The sequence below is a fragment of the Nanorana parkeri genome, unplaced genomic scaffold (assembly GCF_000935625.1).
Source record: "Nanorana parkeri isolate BGI_ZX_2015 unplaced genomic scaffold, ASM93562v1 scaffold29, whole genome shotgun sequence".
Lineage (NCBI taxonomy): Eukaryota > Metazoa > Chordata > Amphibia > Anura > Dicroglossidae > Nanorana > Nanorana parkeri.
Window position 1 is genome coordinate 1165553 of NW_017306297.1, and position 27416 is coordinate 1192968.

At 40.7% G+C, this 27416-nt stretch overlaps 1 protein-coding gene across 1 annotated transcript in view; it reads right to left on the bottom strand.

The window, feature by feature from the left end:
• The window catches only part of LOC108795683 (probable cation-transporting ATPase 13A4), an 83784-nt gene that overhangs the window by 54656 nt on the left and 1712 nt on the right, over positions 1–27416 (bottom strand). Inside the window, exons 2-8 of the mRNA XM_018566981.1 lie at positions 17609–17782; positions 17390–17503; positions 9808–9878; positions 9648–9728; positions 8261–8330; positions 5742–5876; positions 3663–3735 (exon numbers count right to left, since the gene is read on the bottom strand). Coding sequence (XP_018422483.1) covers positions 3663–3735; positions 5742–5876; positions 8261–8330; positions 9648–9728; positions 9808–9878; positions 17390–17503; positions 17609–17782 — 718 coding nt within the window. The remainder of the gene's footprint in view (positions 1–3662; positions 3736–5741; positions 5877–8260; positions 8331–9647; positions 9729–9807; positions 9879–17389; positions 17504–17608; positions 17783–27416) is intronic.

The window sequence follows — 27416 nt, forward strand, 5'->3', positions numbered from 1 at the left end:
GGACCATAAAAAAAAATTGGAAACCCCAAAAAGTGTTGAGGGGCTTTCTAGCTGCTGGGTTCAATTTTGAACACCTTGGAGCTTGACTGGAGCCACTGCAAAACATCCTTTAGGGAAATCCCCCAAGAAGGTAACCTGAGGGAAGTTGAATGGGTATTTTTAAATTTTGCCTTAAATGCCTTCTTTACGGCCACTACAGAACCCTTATTTGTACAAAGACTACGAGAAGTTCCGAAAACCACATTAAAAATTCTTGAAATACTGCAGGAACATTGCAATTCCCAAAGGGCATGATGAGATATCATTCATATTAAAGTCTTTCTATCATTTGTACCCTTAAAAAAAAAAAAAATTTCATTAAGTTGTAGCCCCCTTAAAGGTGTTATTTTGTAAAAGCTTAGACTCGATGCAAAACTGAAGAATCTTTTAGGGCATTGACCTTCACTGCTGTGCAAAAAGTTGAAGAGTCATCACCTACTTAAAACAGGACTCTCTTTCTAGGTAGGGCCAGAATTTCCAGAAGGCATGGTAGGCTCATGTTTGCAAGCGCCGCCTTGGGAGAAGCATTTGCTGCTGCCAAGAGCGGCTGTCATTTTGACAGATGGTTCCCGGTTTTGCAGGATCATTGATATACCGCTGGCCATACAGTAGTGCTAAGTGTATTTTGCATTGCAGCATTAGTTTATATGAGGAGCCACTGCCAATCCTCATGTAGAAGTTTAAACAAATACGCAGGTTCTGGTAGAAGTAAACCTGCGGTAGTTGAAGTCATTAATTTGCCCGTCGCTCCGGACCCTGGCACTTTTGGACAAATTGTTAGTTTTTTTTCTCTGCACTGTGTAATGGCGATTAAGAAAAAGCAGCACAACCGAGGAATGGTCAGATACGTTCTTCAGTGCTGCAAATACGACACATACCCAAGAAAACAAGGTGGTTAGCTACTATGGGTGAAAAGGCATATTTCATATATTGTATGCAGGCTATAGATTAATAAAGTAGTTTTATAAGTCAGTATGGTAATCATCTCACTTACATTATTAAAACATAACACAATTATAAAAGTCAATTTTAAGGTATTATTATTCTGACTCCGATTGTTGTGATAGCGAAATATATCCCTTGCTGAGACCTCTATGCCTGGCCTGTATAAGCAGATATACTCACTGCGGACAATCCTTGTCAAATAGCTGAACTCGTCAATACAGATTCAATCAAAAGAGGTGTTTATTCTTAACATCAGATGATAGGAACAGCAGTTGAATGGTTATAGTATTGTGCGGTCAGAAAATGATGCCTTGTCTATCATACTGCGCAGAGTATATGTGTCCTAGTTACATGTGGCCTGTAGCTGTGGCCATGACACAGGAAGTACTGCACTCAGGAAGAAGGGTGGGGCATTACATACAAAGAGGAAATACATCGTAGACATCACACAGAATCACAGAAAAACATGTACATTACAACAAAAGGCCACTAGATGGCAGCATAGAATAAAACATAGATTTAGCTATGAGAAAATATATAGGCAAACACACTATATAAACTCTAATCTATTAATGATGCTAATAACATTCTATACCCCATTGGGGCAGCACAATTATGGTGTTTTCAGATAATTTGAGCTATTATTGACTGCAGGAGTTTTGTAGCAATCTAAACTAATTCTAAAATGACTGCTTTAAATAATCCTTCAGTTTAAAGTCTTGCTACCACAACACTTTTATGACCCGTTTTTAAGAATTTCAACCAAGCTAGGTATGCCTAATCATGCATGTATAAGGCAACAACAAAAATCCAGGTAGTACTGGGTTTTTTTTTTTTAAATAAAATAAAATTGAATTGGTTAAAAAAATATTTTAAAAAAATGTATACTTCAGTTTCTAAATTAAACCTGTTCTTGTTGCACATTTCGCAAGAGATGACTTCTCATGGAAAACTGTAAAACTGTTTGACATTTGTCTTATGCATCATACAAACAAATGTATGTTTGACCACAAAATTTGCATGAGGCAAACTGCCAGTGTTGTTTGCTTACTATGCCATTGTTCTAATGTGATTTCAACTTTGTTACTTCATTTATTCAGCTGGTTATTTACATTGTTATCCAAAATAATCCCACACAAAATGACTTCCACCTTCCTGCTGTCCCACAATATCCATAACATTTTGATGGATTATCATCCACAAAACTGTCGCCAGGAACCAAACAAATACCCTCAGTAAATCAATAGGATTTCCAGAAGATTGGGGTCTGCCACCTTCTGGAGGGTAGCTACTTTTGTTCCCCATGGTCCCTGTGCGTGCGTGTTGTAAAGCAGCCACCACTCCAAGCAGAAATTAGACCAAACCATGCCAAATAATAACTAACTAACTATTTAGCTGGCAATTTAGTAACCTAGTTACTAAAAATATGCCATCTAGGAGGTGCGCCGAAATGAAAATTTCAAAAACGAAGGGAAAAAAAAAAAAGAGAAGAAGGTCAGGCTGAAACTGAAAATGTTTTTTATTTTAAGTTTTAGTTTTCAAAAAAAATAAATTCATAAACTTTTATTGTTTTATATTTATTCATTTAAAAAATATATTTATTTTTTCCTTTTCTTTTAGGGGCTTCGGGAAATGTTAGGGGTCTAAACAGACCCCTGATATTGCCCTTTTAAAATAGAAAAAAGAGATTAAGGACAGACTCCTCAATCTCTTGTTCTTCAGACCCTGTTATAAATGAACAGGAATCCTCTATACTGGGTGTTACTGTTCATTCATAACATGTGGACATAGTAGGTTTAGTATATCCACACTCATGAATGAACAGGAAGTGATTTAGATCACTTCCCATTCATTCATAATTGAGGACACAGTAAACATACTATGTCCTCAATTATTCACAAACACTCAGCGATCACAGATCGCTGAGTGTTTGTACCTCGCTCATCATCCTCCGTTTGTAGATAACAGTCAAACTCCTTTATTGACTGAACATGAAGTCACATAACAAAGCGAGACACTTTTGTATGCCTGAAGGGACTGCCTGGTCCCGAAACGTCGCTTTGTTATGTGACTTTATGTTCAGTCAATAAAGGAAATTGTTATCTACAAACGGAGTGCGAGTGACCTTATGGTATTTTGCATCTGATGTGCGCAGGCATCCGCGGTCACTTTCGGCACCCCCCAGTTTTTCATTTGGGCTTTATCCACTCACTAGTGCGATGGGATCTACTACATTCGCTCTCCATCCTGACACGCTGTCACAGGAGGCTGGGCGGTGCGGGATAGAGACACCGAAGGAGAGACACCGGCCGCTCACAACGCTCTCCTCCCACACCGCTTGGCCTCCTGTGACAGTAATGATTGACACTAGACTCAGTGCTTAAATCTTAAAAATGCATTCAAGTACCTTAACTATTAACAAAAATGCAACTTAAGTGTATCACTCAGCTGTAGATCCTCAAATCATTTCTGAATTGGTGCGGACACTGTCCTTCCTTCTGGAGGGTGGCTACCTTTTTTCCCTATGGTACCTGTACGTGTGTGTTGTAAAGCAGCCACCACTCCAAGCTCGCTCCAGTGATGGACTTCAAATCGCAATACAAATTAGTAAACTAAACGTGAGATTTATTACTAAGGGAACGTCTTTTTTTTTTCTCTTCACACCACATACAACTTACCTTTCTGTTTTCCATACACAGAAACCTTGATGTTATTATGAGATTCTACTAGTTTGTGCAGTTTAAATGATTGCTGTAAATGAAGCGTGTAAAGCGTTAGAAACAGCATCGGAAGCAAGTGGAGCATATTTTTTGCTTAATAACTTTGAAACAGTCAATACTTTTAACCACTTAATAGATCACTAAACCCACAATGAAAAAAAAAAAACCAATAAGATTCAGTACCTTAAATGTTACTCATCTATTCAACTTTGCAATTTAAAAAAGGCAGTAACAGACACACCCATAAAAATAAGTTTTCAGTCTGCTCGGCTCTATCTTTCTTATTGAGAGTGGCTATGTCAGCTCTACATGGTCCCTGTGTATCTGGGAGCAGAGCCACCCTCCATTGCTCACTCGCAAAAGAAATACAGAAGTACATGCCGGCATGTAAGATCACATACAAAATGCCCACTTATGATATTGTTGCCCACACCAGACCTCCCATTGTTACTGAAGGTAACAGCAGCAATGAATAAGAATGGTACTTCTTATCAAAAGTTCGGAAATGTGGTTTGAGCAGACCAGTACGCATGCATTTGGTGGATAGTTAGACATGGAGAGTTCAGTTACGATTTAACCATAGTATCAGTAGCTCGATATACAGTATATTCCCTTTTAAAGTAGAAATGAAGTTTGGAAATGGATTCCATTAAAGATCACCAAAGACATGGACAAAGAGGTATAAAGATGCTTCTGTGTACACAGCCTTAGTCCTCCCATGCAAAGCTATCGATAACATCTGACCATGAATGGACCAAACAGCCTGTGAATGCATGGGCTGGAAAAACCTCATGCTACAAATCACATCAGCCTACACGTTTATATCACTAAGTGGCGCATTTTTTACATTACAAAAAAAGGGAATTAACAGAAATGTCATCGTACATATACTGTACAATCTATTCACTATACAGATTAGGCCTCCTATTTGCCAGATTCAGATTTTTTTTTATATTTGGTTGCCCAATATCTTGAATTTCCATTCTAATACATTCACTAAAGTTGATCCATTTCACTGCACATCTAAAGTTCCCTTTTCTTCGTGGAGAAAACCATGTCTCAGTAATGTTCATATATTAACAATATGGGGAATGTTACAGCCTTTTGCACATTCAGCAATTCATAGATTTATCAGTGGCTGCTTCTCATCATCATCCCCTTAAATGCCTGTTGAGCATGTTCATCACATTCACTACCTGCTTCCACTACCAGGAGTTGGGCAATGTGAATACAGGTGATTCTAGGCACATGACTGTGCTGAGTACATATATGTCCCACTGCATTAAGAATCCAAATGTTACCAAACCTAAAAGAAATTATATCAGGACAGGAACACTCTCTGGTGTTAACTGCAACAAAACTCTTTTTCTCAGTAAAATATGAAAGCGTTCGAATCTCGGCCAGGTAATTATTGTAACTGTGTTCCTAAACCAGTGAATTTTCTCTGATCATGGAAGGAACGATGTGCAATAACATCTCTCAATAAAGGTCATGGCCTTGATTAAAGTGTTTACTTCCCAATGTATGTAATGAAGCATGGAGATATTCGATTACAGGATACGAAGTTCGCAAACATCAGTGATGCTAAGCAGTGACTAGAAATCACAAAGTCCCCAGAGCCAAACATGCAGATAATTATCAAAGTCAAGGGACACTATGGAAATTGTTGTAGGGATACACATGTGATCTCTTAGAACATGCGTACAGATATTGTCCACGTGTACAAACCCCACTCTTAGAACATGCGTACAGATATTGTCCACGTGTACAAACCCCACTCTTAGAACATGCGTACAGATATTGTCCACGTGTACAAACCCCACTCTTAGAACATGCGTACAGATATTGTCCACGTGTACAAACCCCACTCTTAGAACATGCGTACAGATATTGTCCACGTGTACAAACCACACTCTATCATTGTGTAAATGATGAACCTGCCAATGAGTAGAATGGTGACATCTAATCCACTCTAGGACATAACATATGCGTCACTTCTATCGAAACACTTCTAAAAATTGAAAACAGGAAACATACCTGTCGTAGAGTGTAAACAGAGAGGCCAATACAAATTAACGACATAATAATGATGGCCACAGAATATTCAATGTATTCTTCAGCAAACCAAAGGCACACACTAAACAGTTGGAACACATAGAATGGACTCAACACCTACAAAAAACAATTGAGTTATTCAGAAATTAAATGGAATAGAATTCTATGAAAGATAAAAGCTAAACTTCAGACAAATAGCTAAATACACAAATTAAATACATATATGGCCATTTTAAATTGTCAACGTATCAAAGTGGTAGCATTTCTGTGCATGCAGTTCTGAGATCAACACAGCTCCCTAACACAGCATAGCACTTTTATGGCAGAACACAAAAAAAGCAACGCGTATGCGTGCTTCTCCCAGTCTGTGACTGGACAATGAAAGGAGAAGAAGTAGTTTCATGAATGTATCTCTCTCCTCCAATAGACATGGTCCCTTGCACTGCAGCACAATCGGTTGGCTCATTGTGCTACTGACTCTTCCCCCAGTCTGAGCACTGTTGCACAGGGATTCCAAGAGGATGATGCCAAGCCAATATCAGGTAGCTACAATATTTACTTACAAAAAAACACATTTAAGGAAACTACCCAAACTACCCGGAGGAAACCCAACCAAGCAAGGAGAACATGCAAACTCGTTGCAGATAGTGTCCTGATCGTGATTTGAACCGGGGACCTGCAAGGCAGAAGTGCAAACCACTATGCCACTGTGCTGCCCGTTTGCATCTTTCCTGGATACATGGCAGCAGTTAAGAGAGACTAAGGTATTTTAATTGGATACAGGTACCTGCAGTTTCCCACATGTATACATGTCTATTACTGTTGGATGCATGCATATATAGGATATTAAAATAAGTGCTGTATTTTAAAAAGTTATAATGTGCTTTTTATCCCCCAACTGCTCGGGCAAATAATTACAATAAATATAGTAAATTAGCAGCATCCATTGGGCACATATTTGTGTTTGCATTAGCTGGCTGAATTAAACATAGTATTTACCAAAATGTTATTGTATTTGAAGTGTCAGTAAAGACAAAATAAAAATGTCTTCATTATAGGTTCTCTATAAAAATTAACTATGTGTGCCACTAGTTTTATCTAAAATCATTCCAGTAAGGCGAAAATACCTCATCCTTCCAGTTACTTTCACTTCCCCGTTTCTGGTGGCACACTCCATACGCCGATCTAGCCTCAGCAGCATTGCCACCAAGGTGAGAATGCCCCCATTCTTTCTCATACTTCAGGTCAGCATGTTTTATTCTATGCATCTTCCAGCTGACCACGTCTCATGCAGAAACACCCAACGGGACGGTCCTAGCTAGGAATTTGATACCTGATGGAGGTTTGAGGGTATGACAGGACCTGGTGCCTTGGGGCCTTGAAAGCTATAAAACAAGCAACCCCAGGATACAAATGACAATTACTATGTCAAAACTAATCTTTATATTAGCACTCTGTAGCAGTCACGATCGCATTTGCTCCACTCTGCTCTGCGGTTCCGACCGGGGCCATGCAGTGCACAGAAAAAGCAAAGCGATCACAGGACCTGGAATAGTAAGATAAAAAAGGTATTTGTGAAATTTAGATACCAGTGTTTTATTTATATATTGCTTACCATTTGTATGCCCAACCTATATTCCTTGGGAGAGTATAAGGGTTTGCATACACTTTAAGAACAAATAATATCATACAAATTACTATTTATTAGTTTTATCTGAAAAAGTGTTGCATCAGAAGCAGATATTGGCAGCAATCCAGTTTTGAATGTACTTATAACCCTTAGGCTGGGTTCACACCTTACCATATTGGAAACTCGCGTTTGCCGCACGTTTCTTACAGCGCGGTTTTACCGCGATTTGCGGTAAAAGAAAGGCGCGTCAAACGCGAGTTTCCGAGGGGGTATCCGGTTGATAACAGCGGGATACGGGCGTCAATACGCCCCAAAGAAGCTCATGTACTTCTTTGGGCGTATGGCGTTTTATCCCGCGATCGAACAGACGGTAAAACGTGCAGGTGAGAACCATGCCTATAGGCAAACATGGGTTTTCACCTGTTGCGCGTTTTACCGAGAGTAGGAACGCGCATTAAAACGCTCAGGTGTGAACGGGACCTTAGAGGAATCGTTTGCTCCCATCAGGACTCCTGCATACAGGTGAGGTCAGAGTAGAACCAGTGCATATTTGTTTGTGTGGATCAGGGAAGGCCCTCATTTGGCTCAGGTATTCTTCCCAAAACATTGTAAACATAATAATTAGTGATTAGCCAAAACCAAATTAAATCAGAAAGATGCAAATGTTTTGTTTCTCCAGAACCAGATATTGCTGCAACAAAATTACAGTTGTAATTAAGCGTTTTATTTTGCAATTTAAAATATTCTTAACCTCTTAGAAACCAAGCAAAGGATAATGGAGTGCCTTCTGGTGCAGTATTGTCAAAAAGCCATGAGAGAACTGAAGCCATGAACAACATGTTCTAAAATGATTGTAACTGGATAATATTACCTCTTTAAAGAGCAGTTTCCATATTGGAGTGATACCAACATCAATGATATTCTGCCCACAGATGAGCCTCCTAGAAAAGATTCACAGGGTAGTTTTTGTTTCCAGATGTTATCATGCAGAAAAGTTAATCAATAGCATTTGTGATGGGCAACATTCTTCTTGGTGCAAAACCGACCATTGGCATTTTCTGATTCTGGCTGAGTGTATTATAATTGTGTGGAGGGGTTAATATAAGAATCATGCGATTATTTAAGAGGGTGTGTTTAGGGGCGGAGTTAAGGCCGGGGCAGGGTAAGGGTTAGGTGGGGCAACTGGTGACTAGTAACTCTAAGGCCCTATTCACACCTAGGCGTATTGTAATTTGCGCCTCTGTCGCGCGACCGTCACGCGGTTTTTTTACCGCGATTCGCGGTAAAAAAGTCGCGCGACCGTCGCGCGATTCCAAAGGCTACTTGGCAGTATCCAAATGGAAAACGCCCTACAAAACGGCCCAAAGTAGTCCCGGGACCTTTTCAGGCGTGGGCCGTTTTGTAGGGCGTTAGGGACGGGCGGAAATATGCCTAGGTGGGAACGAGGGCATTGACTACAATGCTATTTATTTTTTGGACCGTTTTGTAGAGCGTTCGTCGAGCGTAGGACGCGCTACAAAACCGTCAGGTGTGAACGCAGCCTTAAGGCCTGGCTAGTAGCTCATGACTAGAAATTTTGAGCCCTGCTTTATTATATTCCTTATTTCCTTAAAGGATATCTATGGTAAAAAAAACTAAAACATGTATTTCTGTATTGAATTTCCAGAACTTCTACCCCACTCCTAATAACCATATCCACATAAAAGTTTGTAAACTTACAGTACTCTTTGAAGAGGCCCATAGGTTGTACTTCTCAATACAGTGACACAATTTTACTCTAGCCCTGTGAATATGTTCTTCCTTGTGTCACCAGTCTAATAAAACCTGGTGTCTGAACTACAGTACAACTTAGTGCCTAAACTTCCCACAATATAATATTATCAATGCTTGCTGGAAGCAATGCATGATGGGATATGTAGTCTTGAGAAATCGAGGTTGCATCACAGCAAGCACCAGGGAAAGAGATGTAAAGCACAGTGGGAATCCAGGAAATTGTTCAAAGTTATTGGCAGACAGAAGGCAGCACTCACTACATAAAAATGTTTGTTTGTTTTTCCAAGTAAGCTCTGATTGCATTATCAAAACTAATACAGCATGTATTTCTCTTACATGAGGTTATGACAGGATAGTATATGCTGTGAACTTTAGAACTCCTTTAACCACCCTTCTCTTCATCATGCTTCATGTTTCCCTTGTTATATAGGTGGTGTGGTAAGAAAAAGGTTTCAGGTTTGAAATATTTCCTTAAATGTGTTTACCTAACATCCTGCTCCTCCTTGCCAAATCCATCCCCAAAATTTTCATGTATGGAGGCACAGGTGTAGTAATCTTCCAAGACTCTGAAACAGAAGGAGACAATCATTAGGATGACATTATGTGACGTGCTATCCCAAAAAAGGATTTTCCATAAAAACTTACCCAGCTTTAGCAAACAGTTTTTCATGGTCATCCCATATGTATCGGATTTTCTGCACTTGTATATATCTAATCTACAGAAAACAAAAAGGTATACCTTAAGATTTTAAAATTAGATAACCATACATATAAATATAAACACAAGGGATTAAGCATGATCATTTTCTTTGGCTTCATCCGGCAGGCCCCCATGCTGGAACAACAGAACAGAAGAAAACTGTCCTCCAACACATTGTGATCGAGGCCCTCAAGTGAACCAAGACTCCGGCAACCTCATCCTTTAGAACAGTACAATACAAGTAAATTGTTTCATTATATAGCACTTACAGTAGGCACTCTGCAGCTGCCCATTTGCCAAGGCCCACCTCAAGTGTATTTCTAATTTGCAGTCAAATTTGAGAACCCCTCAATAGGTTTCTTGTGTGTCCCTATTCACACAGCATAATGAGAAAATATGTTTTTTTAAAACACACATTCCTTACATTTTATATGTTTGTTGCCACAGGCAACATGGATGCACCCAAGATTTTTCTGAGCACCTTCACAGTGATCTACCCTTACAGAAAGACTAAGGACTGAAATTTGTGGATTGCGTTTCTCTCATTAACATACAATGCAGAGATCAGGCTTCATCCCTTGTTAGGACAGCCGGTTTAAATCTACTTTACAAAACTAGAAGGAAATGAGCCAACACAGTACAGACAGCGTTAAAAACCCCTCACCCTTCACCCCCCCTCCTAACATTACAAAGAATGAGAAGCGAGTAGAAAGTTTAACCCTTAAGAAGCCAAGAAACCCTAATCCAAGTAAAAGACAATTTAAAATGCAAGAAGCATTTTTTGTAGCGAATGCTATGTAAATGGGAAAATTTAACAAATATAAAATAGGTGTTATCCCAATTTGGTTGCAAAGGTGGAAATAAACTTGAATCCACTCCATAGTGCTGCAAGGCTGTGAGACAGCAACCATATCAATGGAGGTGCAAGCTAATCCTTGGCAGCTGTTCCTGTTCCAGACCCCTGAAGACAACTTAAAGTAGCATTAAAAACACTCAATCTTTTTTTTCAATAATGAATCCAGATCTAACAAATATACATTTCCCTGCAAAGTATTTCTTTACATTTGTCCCCAAACACTTACAGTCGTCATCTTTCCAAACAGTCGGCTCAAATACTCTTAGCTTGGCTTCCCTGAACTTCCTGCACAGTACAAGATCACAAAGAACAAAGCAGTCTGCAGCAGCTGCCCATCTACTAACTTGCAGAAAGAGGAAGGAGAAGAGTCACTTTCCCTGCTAGGCCTGTGTGTTTGCAGAGACACAAACACAGGTTACTAGCACACACAAGGGTGGCTCCATAAGACCCTGCAAGGGAAAGGAGCCACTGTAAAACAGGATAGCAGGGCCAATGCTGAGGAGACCAGTTGATTCTGTGGAAAACAAACTTTTAAACATCAAGGAGCAGAACCCATTGTACGTGATTTAATCAGCATTTGAAATAGTAAAGTCAAAATGTGTTTAAGCTATCACTTTAAGGTCAATAATTGATCGGAGGTCAATGTGTGTAGGATGATATAAAACTATTGATAGGCTAGAAGAACAGAGGTTGCCAAGGCAGGGTCACATGTGCAAAAGTGCTCTGCTACTTCTTATTGGTATTTATATGCCACAGGTTTTTTTTTTTTTTACTAATTGCTTGATTGATCTCTGCTATACAACGACACTTCAAATTTTAGGTATAGGTCTATACTAAAAACAATTGCAGTCAGTGAAACATTTCCTACCGGTAAGAAATTCATTTTGGTTTAGATTTCTTACTTTGAACATGAAAATGTTAATAAACACAAACAAGGGGCGCCTTTCCTGGTGCAGACAAATGTATTAAGAACAAAAGCAAAAGTAAATGTGAAACATACTCACAAAAGGTTGGCATGATTGTCTGCGTGTCAGCAAAGAAGACTGTGTGATGACGCGTTTCCGGGGTCATGCCCCCTTCATCAGGATCTGATGAAGGGGGCGTGCCCCCGGAAACGCGTCATCACACAGTCTTCTTTGCTGACACACAGACACGGTTGTGCAGTAATCACAGGCTTCTTCTTGGGTCCATGCACTTACTTTTATACTGTAATCATGACGACCTTTGCGAGTATGTTTCACATTTACTTTTCTTCTTAATAAATTTGTCTGCACCAGGAAAGGCGCCCCTTGTTTGTGTTTTTTCCCTAGCTTTTGCAGTCTCCCTGGCTGGTTTGGGGCAGCATCCTGCAGACTTTCCACAACCTGCTTCCATTTTAAACAGATTTTGTTTTTATTATACGGTTGAGCAGTCCTATCTGGCGCTTTTTTGGTTCATATTTGCAATGAAAATGTTAATGTTTAAAGTAAGAAATCTCAGTCAAAATAGGTTTGCAACATGTTAGTAATGTTTTCTCTGGCTGCGATTGTTTTTATTAAACTTCAGGCCTGGATGTATGGTTTCTGACTAGTCTCAGACCAATTATCTATTTCAATTCACTGCCTTCTTTTAGTATCACACTGCCTAGCCAGACATGATCGCTTCACAAACATGTTGGGATGGAGAGTCCGAAAGAGACCATTCAGACATTGTGCATCAGTACACTTTAAAAGCCAACCCTCTAGAAGATTAATGCTAACTAATCCCTACCTCTGTTTAAGTTCTTAAATTACAAACCCAGTAAGTGAGCTATATGTGCAAAAGTGCACCGGTCCACAAACAAGAAAATGCACAGGCAGGGCAAAGTGAGCAAGAATGAGGACCAGGCTGGTAGGCAGTCAGGAACCTTTTATTATATAAAGGAATGTGTTACTAATTATCATCAGTACAATGTGTGGGTAGTTAGGTGGAACCCTAGACCACATATGTTAATTGCAAGGCCCGCAGGCTAGAAAGGGCAGCCACAAGATTTTCTTAGGCCCGCCAGTCCCAAGCTATGTACCGGCAAAACAAGGTTATTTATTTTACTAGCAGGTGCTTGGAGTGCAATTTGCCGGGTGCCAGCCAAGGACCCTGTACCCCCACATTTCTCCTCAGCACCTCCCTCCTCGGCCACAGGTTTCTCATCGCCAGCACATTCCTCCACACCTCTGCCTCTGGTCTCAGCAGCTCCTGGCACGTCCCGCTGTGTGTATCCAGGATTGACTCTGTGTGAGTGTGCTACAAGTGTCAGCAATCCCTGTCCATTTAATGTGCCCTCACACACAGGAGTGTCATATATTGGACAGGGGTTGTTGACACTTATAGTGCCTCACACACAGGTCAGTCATTATATGATAGTCCTGGTGTCAGTCATATTATATGAAAACCAGATGATCAGTCAGGAAAAGAGAGCAAAGGATGGACCCTTTGTCCTTAAAGGTTTAAGGACAAAGGGTCCATCCTTTGCTCTCTTTTCCTGACACTGAAAAAATGTTTAATGTGTTACTATATGTTTAATGTGTTACAGAGACCATCAACATCCAGGAACATCAACATGTGCTCTCAAAATGACCCTGCGGGAGTCAAATTTCCTTTGGTGTACATATGAACACTGCTTCCTATATTTTCATGTGGTTTCACATTATTTACAAGTGGCTACATGCAAATAAAAGTTTGAACAAAATCTTGATCATGACACCTTCAGACAAATGGCAATGGAACGATCACCTAGTCATACCCATTCATGTTTGCTTATTACTATTTTAGTTCCAAAATAAAAATACAAAAATGGTAATTATTTCATGAACACACTGACAATGCAGATTCTTCAAATATTGCACATACACATCAAATATCATTATCAAAAGGAGCTTCTAGCATCTGCCTTTTAACAAAATAGGCAGAGAAAATGACCGACACCACGTTTCAAAAAGTAGACAGGATGAAGAATGTGTCACTTATCTTTTACCCATACAATTGCTGCCGTAATAGGAACAATTCAAATTCTAGAAATCAGAGTTTAAAGAGTCATGCTTATTAGGACACATTCACACAGGTCACCAGGGACTGCCACAGGCAAGAATCCAGTGACTCCTGTCAGCAAGGGTTTTACACTGGACACAGTTTGCGTGATCAGTCATGGCCAGCAGCCACAACTGTCATATTTGTATTCTGCAAAAATCAATGGCTAGCGCCACCGCTGGTCGCATGTAACTGCTCATTCCAGCAGTTACATTCAAACAGAGCCTCTGTACATCTCTGGATGCAGATAGATAGATTGGCTACCTCTAAACACAGCAAACTATCCACCCTTTTTTGCCCATCTAAATGAGGCCTTACATTTACTTTTGTGGGAACTTTTCTTCTCTAAACCGTCTTCCGAGATCCAGACTGCCCTCCAGAAAACCACATAACCTACTTTTTTTTTTTGCAATCCCTGTTCCTCTACAACAGGGGCTCCTGCAAACAATTTGGTGAACCCTGCATCAGTAATAGGCAGGAGTGATAATAGGGAGAACACTCATGTTTTACAGATTTAGTCTTACTTTATATTGGATAGAAAAAAAAACCCACAGATATGGGTTATCTAATACAGAGTATATGCACAGAAGGGAAGTCCTCAATACATACGCAGACTCCACTTTCAACACTGCAGTGCTACACAATGGCTATGCTTTACTATTCATAAATGCAATTATAACATGGGGAAAGAAGAGGATCGGCTTAAGAGACATAATTTAAGGTAAGTGCTGACATTAAAATGGGGGGGGAATGGATCCTTTAATTTCACTTTATCCACATTTTAAAAAATTATATAACCATCTTATGCAGAACTCTCACTCCATTTGAAACAAAACACAGACATATAAGCACACATGTTAATTGGCCAGTAGTGCAGCGCTATAAGTCTCACGGTGTATTTAGACAGGAACCAGTGTATATGTAAAAGGCAATAAATCTGCAAATTTATACAAACATAATAAATATTTATATAAAATAATTCAAAACGAAATCAGAAAGAATGTGTTGCGGTCTTCTTTATGCAATGTGTCAATAGTGATAAATATATGTGAGAGCACAGGGAAACACAATAAACGAAATGAATCAACTCTCCAAAGAGGCTGATATACTGTGTGAACTATGTGTTTAAGCTGAATGTATAAACGTATAATGGATGTGAATCCACCCACCGTTATATACACAGTGCAACCAGGTTAGTATGTAAAAAACAAAACAAAAAGTTAGTGTTTAAAACATGAAAAAGGAATAAATGGTGTATAATATATGAACCATGTGTGATACAAAATAGAACAAAAATTGGTATAAAAAAGGAGCAAAGAAATGTCCAATGGTGTCCTAATCCTGGAGATACATAATTTAAGCTGATGGAGAACTCGGGGGATATATCTCAGTTGGAGGTGCTAAAGTAAGTTGTTTGTCAGAAGAAAAGAAGACCCCCGTAGGGATTGCACTCACCAGATACTGGAGAAACAAAAAGCCGTCTTTTTTTCCGGGGAAAGGAGAAGGAGGTCAATATTCCATCCGCCTTTACCGATAAGATGTTGCGGTCTCTTCCCAATCCTGATGTTTCAGCAAGGGAACCATTGCTTTAGCCGAAAAAATATATCCTGTATGGCTACCAGGGATTATCACTGTTCTTGGCTTCAGGATGGGTGCAGGTACCATACGTAAACACCGTACACCGTACCTGCACCCATCCTGAAACCAAGAACCGTGATAATTTTGAGTTGATTCATTTTGTTTATTGTGTTTCCCTGTGCTCTCACATATATTTATCACTTTTGACACATTGCGTAAAGAAGACCGCAACACATTCTTTATGATTTCAATTTGAATTTATTTTATATACATATTTATTATGTTTGTGTAAATTTGCAGATGTATTGCCTTTTACATATACACTGGTTCCTGTCTAAATACACTGTTAGACCAGTGGCATCACAAAGGGGGTGCGGCCCGCACCCGGGTGCCACCATTGGGGGGGGTGACACCAAAATGACTCACAGTCATTTTGGTGTCACCCCCCTCTGAAAAGTCGGGCGCTCGGTCATGGACCGAACGCCCAACAGTATCAGGAGAGAGGAGGGGACCCGGCGTCATACCTTATCCCGCCATGTGACTGTCCCCTCCTCTCTCTGCCGGCAGGTATCAGCATACTGACGCGCGTGGGCAGTGACGTCTCGGCGGGGTGACACTCGGTTACCGCTCTGGGTGTCACCCAGCCTCGTGGCGCCCCTGAGTGTAGCTCCCCTTATACAATGTATTTGTTTGCAGTAAAGAAGGGGCTCATTACATGTATATTCAACAGATGTTCCTTCACTTCTAATAGCGCAGAATATCTGGTTTCCTTATATAAGCACACATGCTCAAAACTCTACAATAGTCAAAAATGCATGAATTTCATAGCCATCCGAACTTCACTGTGGACTAGGAAAGGGAGTTGGGACATATTCTTCTAGACAATGGTTGGAATAAATCCTAGCTCATAAGCGTATTATATCTAGTTCAGTACAGGAGCAGATTTTTAAACTTCTACCACAATGGTATAGTTGTCCAACTACACTTTTTTCCCCATTGTCCCCGATTGGCGCTGAAGTGGAAACACTAGAGGATCAATGTTACACATCTGGTGGGCATGTCTACTGGAATACCATTTTCCAAATTTATAAGCACCTATTAGGTATGTCCCACCAACCATCTACTGAAATTACCATGCGCTCTATAATGCTAGAACCTTTTTTCATGGACTGTAAGGGAATATGCCAATTTCCACTATTAGCAAATAGGAAGTTGATAACCAGGCATTGCAGAGCTGTGACAGGCCCCATAATCAAAGAATGGGTGATAGAGGTTAACCACTTAATGCAATTGGGAGGAACTTACCGCACATCTATTTGAAAAATATCAACATTTATAGAAACCTAGATTGCCTTCATGAACTCCAATTATCTCCATCATTTTTTCGTTTTTTTTAATCGATTGTCTCATTTTTTTGTTCAGACTAAACCTTATGCATCACCATCAATGGGTTGTGTCACCCCTCCCCCGATATACCATTCATCCTTACCATTTCCCACAAGGCCACCACGGCCTGGCCTCAGGGAGTAGAGGGGGGGGGGGGCAAGTGTTTTTTTCTTCATTTATCCCTGCTTCAGGCAAGCAGGGCTCATTGTGGAGCGGGGAAGCTGGTGTTTTAGTAAAATGATCCCGGCGATAACACCAAGATCACTTGCTGGTATCAATTTGACTGCAGTTCTGTCCCTCCCTGCCACTCCCACCCCACCTCCAGCTGCCTTTGTCCCCGCTGGCTGCCTCTCTCCCCACCATGGTCTTCAGTGTCCCCCGCTCTTCTGGGGGACCCGGGACCACGGCAGGGTAGTTCAGGATGGAGAGCAGGGAGCAGAGTGGAGAACGTCTGCTCTCCACTCTGTGTAAACACTGAGACAGGAGAGCTGCACTCTTAGCCTTCCCATCTCAGCTCAGCTGTCACAGGAGACCCAGCACAGTGCTGTGCTCAAACTCCTCTATTGGAGGGGACAGGTTCAATAAAGAGAACATGTCACCTCTAAATGCTATCACACAGGGGCTTGCTAGCTTCTGTGTGGTAGTAATAAACTTAAGTGGAACACCGATTTTTTAATGACCGAATATTCATCTTGTGGGGAAGCATATAAGGACTTGTATTGAAATTCGGATAACTGGATTGACAGCACTTTCTTCCATGTGTGTTCTTTAAAGGCATCCTAAAAGGAAACAGATCAGCTGAGTGCACTGTTTAACAGTAAAACAAGGAAACAACTATAACAGTTAATAATAAAATCCGCTACAATGCTTCTTCTTCAACTCACTGTGGTTCTAAGCAAGACAACATCGGCTTCTCGGAGAGGACATGGAATGCAGTTGACCCACACATGCCACTCTGGCTTCCAGTAGAATATAAGCATGAGAAATCCAAGTGTGAATATGTATCCAAAAATGCACAACACTTTTCGGCATGTGCTAGTTCGATAACCAAAAATGTCCTTTTGGAAAGAAAAAAAAAAGAATTCAAAAACATTAAATATTGCCTAGTCCAGTACACAAGCTATTGTGCACAAAAGAACTAGTGATATACAGTAAAAATGTATAACAAAAGTATGTTAGAACAAAAAGCATTGCAGGTTTTGCAGTGAGTAAAAAGATAAAAATTTTCGGGCATGTTTATAAACACAGTGAATTTGACTTTTCACTATATATTTACTGGTGGTGAATCAAAATTACTCAGTTAAAGCACATGCACCTAAAAGATTCACTTGCAGTAAATATTTGGTGGGTATCAGATGGACTGCCTCACCACATAGACAACTACTGTCCCAACCACTTATAGCCCTTAAAAATACACTGCCTGTCTAAAACAAAAGTCACACTCCAATATTTAGTTGGACCGCCTTTAGCTTTGATTAAAGGCATGCATTCACCATGTCATTATTTCGATAAGCTTATGCAATGTCACAATATTTCTATCCAATGTTGCATTCATTTTTCACCAAGATCTTGTATTGATGATGGGAGAGACGGACCACTGTGTAAAGTCTTCTCTAGCACATCCCAAATATTCTCAATGGGGTTAAGGTCGGGATTCTATATGGCCAATCCATGTGTGAAAATGTCGTGTGCTCTTTGTTAGTTTGAGCCCGATGAATCCTGGCATTGTCATCTTGGAATATGCCCTGGCCAGCAGAGAAAAAAATCCATTGATGAAAAAACCTGGTCATTCAGTATATTCTCGTAGGCAGCTGTCCTCGTTTTTTGGGAACATAACGTTGCTGAACCTAGATTAAATTTTCCAATGGAAGGCTCCTACCCATTTGCTTAGCTAAATCCAGGTGGTAACTTTTTTTGGACAGGCAGTGTATATTTGTTGTATTCCAACAAAGCAATAGTAAGCACAATTTTATCCAGTTTTCTCCTCAAAAGAATAATATATTCATAGGTTCATTTGTAATGGTTGAACTCCAGACTCAAACATTTTTACCCACCAAAGAATTTGTATTTCAGTACATCCAGTTTTGAGATTTACCTGAACTGTCAGACAGTAGAGGCAGGTTAAAGTTCTGACTTTCTAGTGCATATAAGCAATAAAGCTAGATCACCTTCCTGACCCACCTTCCTGATTGGACAGTGAAGAAACAGCAAAGTTATGTGCTCATCCCTTTGTTCCCTATGTCTCTCCTCATGGCAGCATTTTTATTGTCTGCACATGTGCATGTAGAACACCTGATTGCTCCCTAGCACTGGCCCTTCTCTCAAAATTCTACTATTCAAATAAATTACAATTAGAATTCAGGTACTCATGCTATTTTAGTTAAAAATAAAAAAATTTAAATGACTACAGAGCCACATTAATTGGTAATTCTTACATCTGCCTGGAATTCAGTTTTAACAATAAATTGCTAAGTAGTTACTTTCATATAAGTAAAAACTCCCATTAGTCTCGGTCTAAAACAAAAGGTATCTTATTTTCCCCATAGATGAGCTTCTATCAGGTGATGTACAAACTCTCTGGACACAGAGAATTCACAAAAGAACCATGCCCCAAACATAAAGGTGCCCATACACCTTACGACCATCGCAAGACTTTTGTCTTGCGATGGTCGTAAGCTTATTAAAAGCTCGTACGATCTGCCCATCTTGGACAGGCAGATCATACTTGCAATCATCGAAAGGCGGGCTTCCGATGACCGCAATGAGGGGCGGGCTTCCAATCACTGCAAACGGGCAGTGTGCGCACACCAGCCCGTTCGGCAGTTGTCGAACAAGCAGGCCACTAACCCGCCAAGGATTTCCCGCGATTCTAGTACGAGAATCGTGCAGTGTATGGGCACCTTAAGACAAGTTTGGCCACTTGGTCCGTAAACAGGTGCAAGTATGATTGTGAACATCCAAAGAGATCGTTTAAGTTCCAGTTGTGTTCAACCAAAGGCTCTGTATGACAATCAAAACAAGTGCCAATTCAACTTAATATGTGATACACGCTGTCATCAGAGGTAGCTGCATCAGGTGGATTCAACCTCTTCCTGGTGCAAATTAATCACAAAAGCCCTCCTCCTTAATTGATTCCACCTGATCACACTGGGGCAGCTCCACAAGGCAGGCAACTTTAACATCTAAAGAATGACAAAAAAAAAGGGAGCGCCCACTCCACGTGAAGGATTGTTTAATAATTTGCTTTTTAAAAAATGGTAATGTACTCACAAGGGAAAAGTGACACAAGCGTATTCAATGGTTCCCCTCACAGGAGGCTATCGCCCATCAGAAGCCACAGTGCAGCCAGCTGCATCAGGTGGACTTCACTGACAGGCTCAACATGTAGTGGGGGGACTTTAGAAAATCAGTGCAAATGCACTTATAATGAAAGGTAACTCAGGAGTTAGCCTACATTCATACTAGGTGCGATTAGATGCGTTTATATGCCTTTAAAATGGTTTTCTAAACCTATATACACTATATTGCCAAAAGTATTAGGACACTCCAAATCATTGGATTCTGGTGTTCCATGAAATTTCCTTGCTACTAAATATTCCACGGTCAACTGTTAGTGGTATTATAACAAAGTGGAAGCAACTGGGAACAACAGCAACTAAGCCACGAAGTGTTGGCCACGTAAAATGACAGAGCGGGGTCAGCGCATGTTGTAGTGCACAGTGCGCAGAAGTCGCCAACTGTCTGCAGAGTCAATAGCTACAGACGTCCAAACTTCGTGTGGCCTTCAGATTGGCACAACAACAGTGCGTAGAGAGCTCCACGGAATGGGTTTCTATGGCCGGAGTAGATGCATCCAAGCCTTACATCACCAAGTGCAATGCAAAGCGTTGGATGCAGTGGTGTAAAGCACGCCACCACTGGACTCTAGAGAAGTAGAGACGTGTTCTCTGGAGTGACGAATCACACGTCTCTGTAAGGCAATCCGATGTTCTGGGTTTGGCAGTTGCCAGGAGAACGGTACTTGCCTGACTGCATTGTGCCAAGTGTAATGTTTGGTGGAAGGTGGATTATGGCATGGGGTTGTCTTTCAGGGGTTGGGCTTGGCCCCTTAGTTCCAGTGAAGGGAACTCTTAAGACATCAGCATAAAAAAAAAAGACATGTTGGACAGCATTCTCAAAAGAGTTGAAGCTGTTATAGCTGAAAAAGGGAGGGCCAACTCAATATTGAACCCTACGGACTAAGACTGGGATGCCATTAAAGTTCATGTGCGTGTAAAGGAAGGCGTCCTAATACTTTTGGCAGTATAGTGTATATGCATCTAATGATTTCCAATAGATCTGTTCACACATTGTAATTAGATGCTTATATCTGCAGTTTAGCTGCGTTTAAAAAAAATAGAAGTCAGGTGCATTCAGGAACCAATTTTAACCTTTAAATGTGCCAAAATGCATGTAAAAAAATGTGATAGCAGATGCATATGTGTGCGTCTATTAGCCCATCTAGAAGCATAAACAGTATCCAGCCTGACAGATTTTTATCTGCATATACTGCACAAAAATGCAAGTGGCAAGTCTGAATGAAGCCTTAAAGCGGACCTTTACAAGAAAATCAAATTCTATCAATGCATCCCTCTATGTATAATGATTAATAATAACAGACATGTCAGGTGTAAAATGCTGTGATTTTGAGATACACTTGCAGAGCATTCACTTCCAGCTTTGAAAGGGCAAAATGACTTTGCCAAAGCAATGCACGCAGGGATTGCCTTGACATCAGCAGAGCATTGCTGGGAAATCTTATCTGTAATCTCATGAGATCTCAGGCAAAGACAATTTTTCTTCCCCGAGATGATGTGCATGGTCACATGTCTAGTCACATGTGCCAGAAATCAATTAAGGAAAAGGAGAGCTAGTAATCTGCCCTTAGTAAACATGACCAGTGTCAGAAGACTGGGGAAGAAAAGAGAAATAAGGTATGCAAGGAATACAAAGCCTGCAATTATCTAGAAGTATGTGTTTGTAGATAGTCATTACTAAACATTTCTAAAGGTCTGTTTGTTTCTTATTTTAAAGATATGGGTAAAAGTCTGCTTCAAATCTTAAAAATGCATTACCTTAACTATTAACAAAAATGTACCTTATTTGTGTATCACTCGGCTGTAGATCCTCAGATCATCTCTGAACTGGTGCTGACTCGGTCCTTCCTTCTGGAGGGTGGCTAGTATTGTTCCCCAAGGTCCCCATGTGTTTTGTAAAGGAGCCACCGCTCCAAGCTCGCTCCTGTGATGGACTACGATCTCACGTTTAGTTTACTAACTTGTATTGTGATTGTAGTGCATCACAGGAGTGAGCTTGAATATATTTAGGTACTTAAAATATATTTTTAAGATTTAACTCCTGTTATGTTTAGTGTCACTTTAAGTGCTGCAGCCCATAGTTTTACTTTAAGTTTAAAGAAACATTATGCAGGAATTCAAATTTCTGTTCAACTTTAAATAATGAATATAAATAATATGTGAGAACCAATCATCTTGGACATAAAATGAAAAATAAATGGGGTCAGCAAGGAAGGCAGATACTGGTTGTACAAATGTCTCTGACAACCAGATAACAGGAAAAATTAGAAGGTACCACTATAGGAAATAATGCTGCATACTGGAAGCACAGTTGGCCCAGGACCATGCAAGAATGGTTTGTACGGTCTGTAAATCCAAACAATGAAGTTAGTTGCGCCTGTTTGATCTGCTAAATATACCATTGACAGTGTTGTTTATATCTGTTCCACAATTGTAAAAAAAAAAGACCTGTTGATCAGGTCAATTCAAAGCTGTTCTGTTCACACGCCCTGCATGTTTTCAAGGAGTCCAATAAGACATACAGGTTCATTGTTTTCGGCTGCATACAATTAGGCCTGTTTCACACCTGGGCGTTTTACAGCGCGTTCCTACACGCTAAAAATGTGAAAACCAATGATTGCCTATGGGCATGGCTCCCACCTGGGCGTTTTACAGCGCGTAGGAAGGTGCATCCTACACCCAAAGAAGTACAGGAGCTTCTTTGGGGCGTATTCGCCGTGCGTATCAATTAGGATGCAGCCGAATAGCCCTTGGTAACGCGCGTTTGTCACGCGTTTCTTTTACCGAAAATCGTGGTAGAAATGCGTGGCAAATGCGCATATTCCGTACTCCTAGGTGTGAACCCAGCCTTAGTCCCTATGGTATGGAGATGAGGGGATGGGAGGCATTCATTAGTTTAGTGAAAGACAACTGGGCAGGGTTGACACAAGTACACACAAAAAAAAAAAAAAAACACAGCATGTTACCTGCAACAGGTATTACGAGTGGGGTCTTTTAAAGAGAAAAAAAACAAGAAATACATCTCTGAAATACTTGTACATATTTTTTTTACCTGCCATACTTTAGAAGAGGAATAACCCCCTTATTTTTGGGATTTGTGATAGACACAATGACATCCTTTTTTAGAAGGGTTGACTGTGCTCTGCAGTAGTATAATCTGTCTGGCTATACTTTGTCATAAACCTGACCCTTACAAGCAGAAATAAATGTTGTCCTTCTACCATGTATAACTTTTGTTACTGTCCCTGCACCCTACGTTCCATCTCATTTGATTGAATATAACTCTTTTTGAACACTTTTTTTTTAACCTCTCACCTTTAAAACAATGCCAATATTGGAGTAGTAGCTGTAAATTGTCCATGAACTGTACCAGAGTCTGCTGGATTCCCCCCTCCCCGCACCGATACGCCAGCGCTGACTGGCGGAACGGACGGGGGAGGGGGCGGGTACAGCTGGCTCTGCCTTTAGATAGGCAGAGCCAGCTGTCAGTCATGCAGCTGGGCGGATCTCGGCACAATTGTCGGTATTCACTTCATCGTCTCAGTATACCGCAAGCAGCAGCTCGCTGTATACTGCGGCGTCTCAGTATACCGCGAGCTGTAGCTCGCAGTATACTGAGCCTAGGGTGACGGGAGGACGCTAGTTTGTGTCCTCCCGTTACCCTAAGGAGAACCATGGGGAAAAGACTTAACCCCATAGTTCTCCTTTACCTGTGTGGATGGAGTAATCTCCACCTGGGCCAATCCATTGCACTTTTTCCATCTGACCACAGAAAATCTGCAGATATATGTAAAGGTGTATGGGCATCTTAAGAGTGCCTGTCTTAAAACTGGAGCAGGCAGAATCTGGAGCAGCTGTGCAGAGTAGTCAATCAGCTACTATTGTCATCTTGATCAGATAAACTTTAAAAATTAAAGCTAGAACCTGATTGGTTGCCATGCAGGTCTGCTCAAGATTCGGTCTGCTCCAGTCTTAGAAAATTCCCCCTTGTATATCCCTGCCTCTTCTCAGTGGCATCTTCTGCTTGTTTTTTTTGTGCTGCTAGGTCATCTCCCACAATTCCTTGCACCATGTGTCACGTGTCTAAAATAACAAAGATTTACTCACCCAATGCTTGGTCCTGCCTGGCTGCTAGACTGGTCCCTGCAGCCTCTCTCTCCCTCCACACCAATTGGTCTAAGTCATCACGCCCAATACAGTGCATTAGACGTGAGGACGCTGGGGGATATTCCATCTCTGGAACAGACGGGGCGAGGTACTGCTGTGACCAGGTGAGTACTTAACCCTTGCAGTGTGGGGGTAGCCCCACTGCAAGAGTTACATTTTCTTCTGCCAGGGTTCTTCTTTCAAAGTAGTTTTTTCTTCTTTTTTTTACATTTGTTTGACTAGTTGTTCCCTTGCTCAGTAATAGGATAGATATATATATATATATCCTAACGTGTGAATGCTTAACTTTCCTTTACATACATTTAAAAATAACTTAGAATAGTAATATGGATGAAACCCTGAATACAGAACGTCAATGCTCTCTATATGTTCCTCAATCCTCACGTTCTTTACTATCAACCCTGGATGTAGGCAGGTTAAAGCTGAATACTGGTTAGGAAGAGTGGCAGTGATTGGTCCCGTGCTTCCCTTATTCTGACCTATATATTTTTCCGTAAGACTATTTACACTTGTGTGGGTTTGACAACATGCCTGCATGTAAGCGCATTTTTGTGCATCGTGTATAAGGCAACCCATTCTTGTGCGGGTGTGACAATATGCCTGCATGCAAGCGCATTTTTGTGCATCATGTATAAGGCAACCCATTCCTTTCAGTAGGTTGCTAATTGCACCCAAGTTGCTATCTTTTTTGCCCCAAAATGCATGGTACTTTGATGGTCACTAGATTGAGAATAATAAATAAATAAATACGCATTTCCTATTCTCTGCAGCTCTTTCTAGTGGCCTTAATGCAGTATTGCATCACAATACATATGGCTTGAATAGAAAATATTTCAAGAACATTTGTTTTTGCCATTATTTATACAAAACAAAACACTTACAGATATTCCCAGAGTGAAGGACTCTGCAAATTGTTTACAAATAGGCCCCAATGTGAAGAAAAAAAAAAACAAAACAAAAACTTATCTTCAATATGTATCTTCAGAAATATAGTGTAGCAATATTTTTTTGATGTGCACAGGCCCTAAATCATGCTGACAAAAGGCAACATACTGGAGCAGCAGTTTTCAATAACACAGGAAACTCAATTTTAGGTCTTGTGTCTCTTTGGAAGTAACATGAAAATCCTTTCACTAAACCATATTATGATTAACACAAAAAAACGTCATCCTTTTGGGCCTAGCAGTAGCTCTCTCTCATATGTAATACAAGTTAATTAAAGGCTAAGGTCGAGTCCCAGTGCCATCTCTCTTTGGAAGGCACCATTCAAAAATGAAGGTTTTCATTTTGAGTGGGCTCACCACTCCAGATTGAGACTCAATCAATACAATAGTGCTGCCACAACTAATCGAGAATGAGAATTGTCATCAACAATTCTCATTCTCGATTAGTTGAATCCCCCCGCCGCTCTGCTACTCCATAATCCTCCTCGCTGGGAGACATTGCATGCTTCAATCAGAGGGGAGCAGGAAGTTAAATCCACTGTGCCTCTGCATTTCCCGATGCTGCCCCCGTGCCTCTTCTACTCACTCGTGCCCCCACTTCTGCCAGAATCAAGTCTCCCATCCAGCAGCTGGGAGCAATAGGCAGCCTGCTATCGGCTATTTTAAATTGCAATAACCAATAGCATGTTGGCTTTAACACCCACCCTCTGCCTGCTGTCATTCAGCAGAAAAGAACCTGAAGGAGAACTTTCCCCTTCAGTTCACTTCTCGGCTGATTGACAGCAGGCAATGTAAAATATCAAATAGCAGGTTGGCTATTGCTCCCAGCCACTACCGGCTGTGTTTACATTCAGCTGCCTCAGTAGGCAGCTGTCATTCCCCAGTAAAGTCGAAAGATGACACTAGGGGTCCAATAGAACCCTAATGTCACCTTCCATATGCTATCACAAAGGGGCCTTAAAAATACGAGAGAGCGAGAGAAAGTGAGGAGAAAGTGAGGAGAAAGTGAGGAGAAAGTGAGGAGAAAGTGAGGAGAAAGTGAGGAGAAAGTGAGGAGAAAGTGAGGAGAAAGTGAGGAGAAAGTGAGGAGAAAGAGAGATGCCATGCGTTTGTGCGGTGTGATTACAAAACATTGTGCATGCAGTTTTATTCTGAAGTAAAGTTTTATTTTTGTAACGCTCCATTTTTGTATTTCATTTTAATTAACTACCTGTTAAACAGCTTCCTGGATGTAACAGGCCGTGTATATACGGCCTGTTAGCCCCGCCACTGGTGCGCAAGCGGGGAAGACACAAAATTAAAAAACCCGTGCGCCCCCCTTCCTCCGTGTCCCCCTCCCCGCTGCTCCCCGGCTCCCGCAATTTTTAAGCTTGACATGTTTGGTGTCTATTTACCCAACATAAAAAAAAAAGAAAAAAGAAAAGGCTAGTTGCACTCCTTACCGGTATGACCCCGTGATCGGGGAGGGGTGCTCGGAATGACTGCGGATGGCGCCGCCAAATACAGATGATTGATATTTACCCAACATGACCCCGTCTTTTATATTTTACCAAAAAATTGGGTAATAAGAATTGTTTCCTAACATAATGTAAACAAAATGTTTTTTCAAAATTTTCAGTAATTTTTCCTAAATGTAGTAAAAAATAAAACCCCCAGTGGTGATTAAATACCACCATAAGAAAGCTCTATCTGTCCCCAAAAAAATGGTATAAAATTAATTTCAGTACAGCGTTGCATGACGGAATAAATGTCAGTCAAAGTACTGCAGCGCTGAATACTGAAAAATGGCCTGGCCAGGAAGGGGGTTTAAACACCTGGTCAGCAGGTGGTTAAAAGATGGTTTATTTTTTTTATCTGATTAATTACAAAAATAATTGGCCAACTAATCATTTATGAAAAGCAGCCCTACAACACAAGGATAAGTATATTTATTTAAACTACATTTAAAACAAATAACAAAATGTCATGGCAATATATAGTACAGTATATTACAGGACTAAAATGGTGAGTGGAACTCCCCTGCACAGTAAATCAGTTAATGACACAGCAAAAGATTGATCTTAAAGCCCAACTCCAGGCAAAAGTTTATCTTTTCTGTTTAGATAGATTGGGGAAGAGCATAGATCTTCTGTCATTCTTTTCCTGCACATCTTGTTCTGTCTGTTGCTCATCAAACAGGAGGAAATAAGGGGAAATTTCCAAAATTATGACACAAACAGCATATA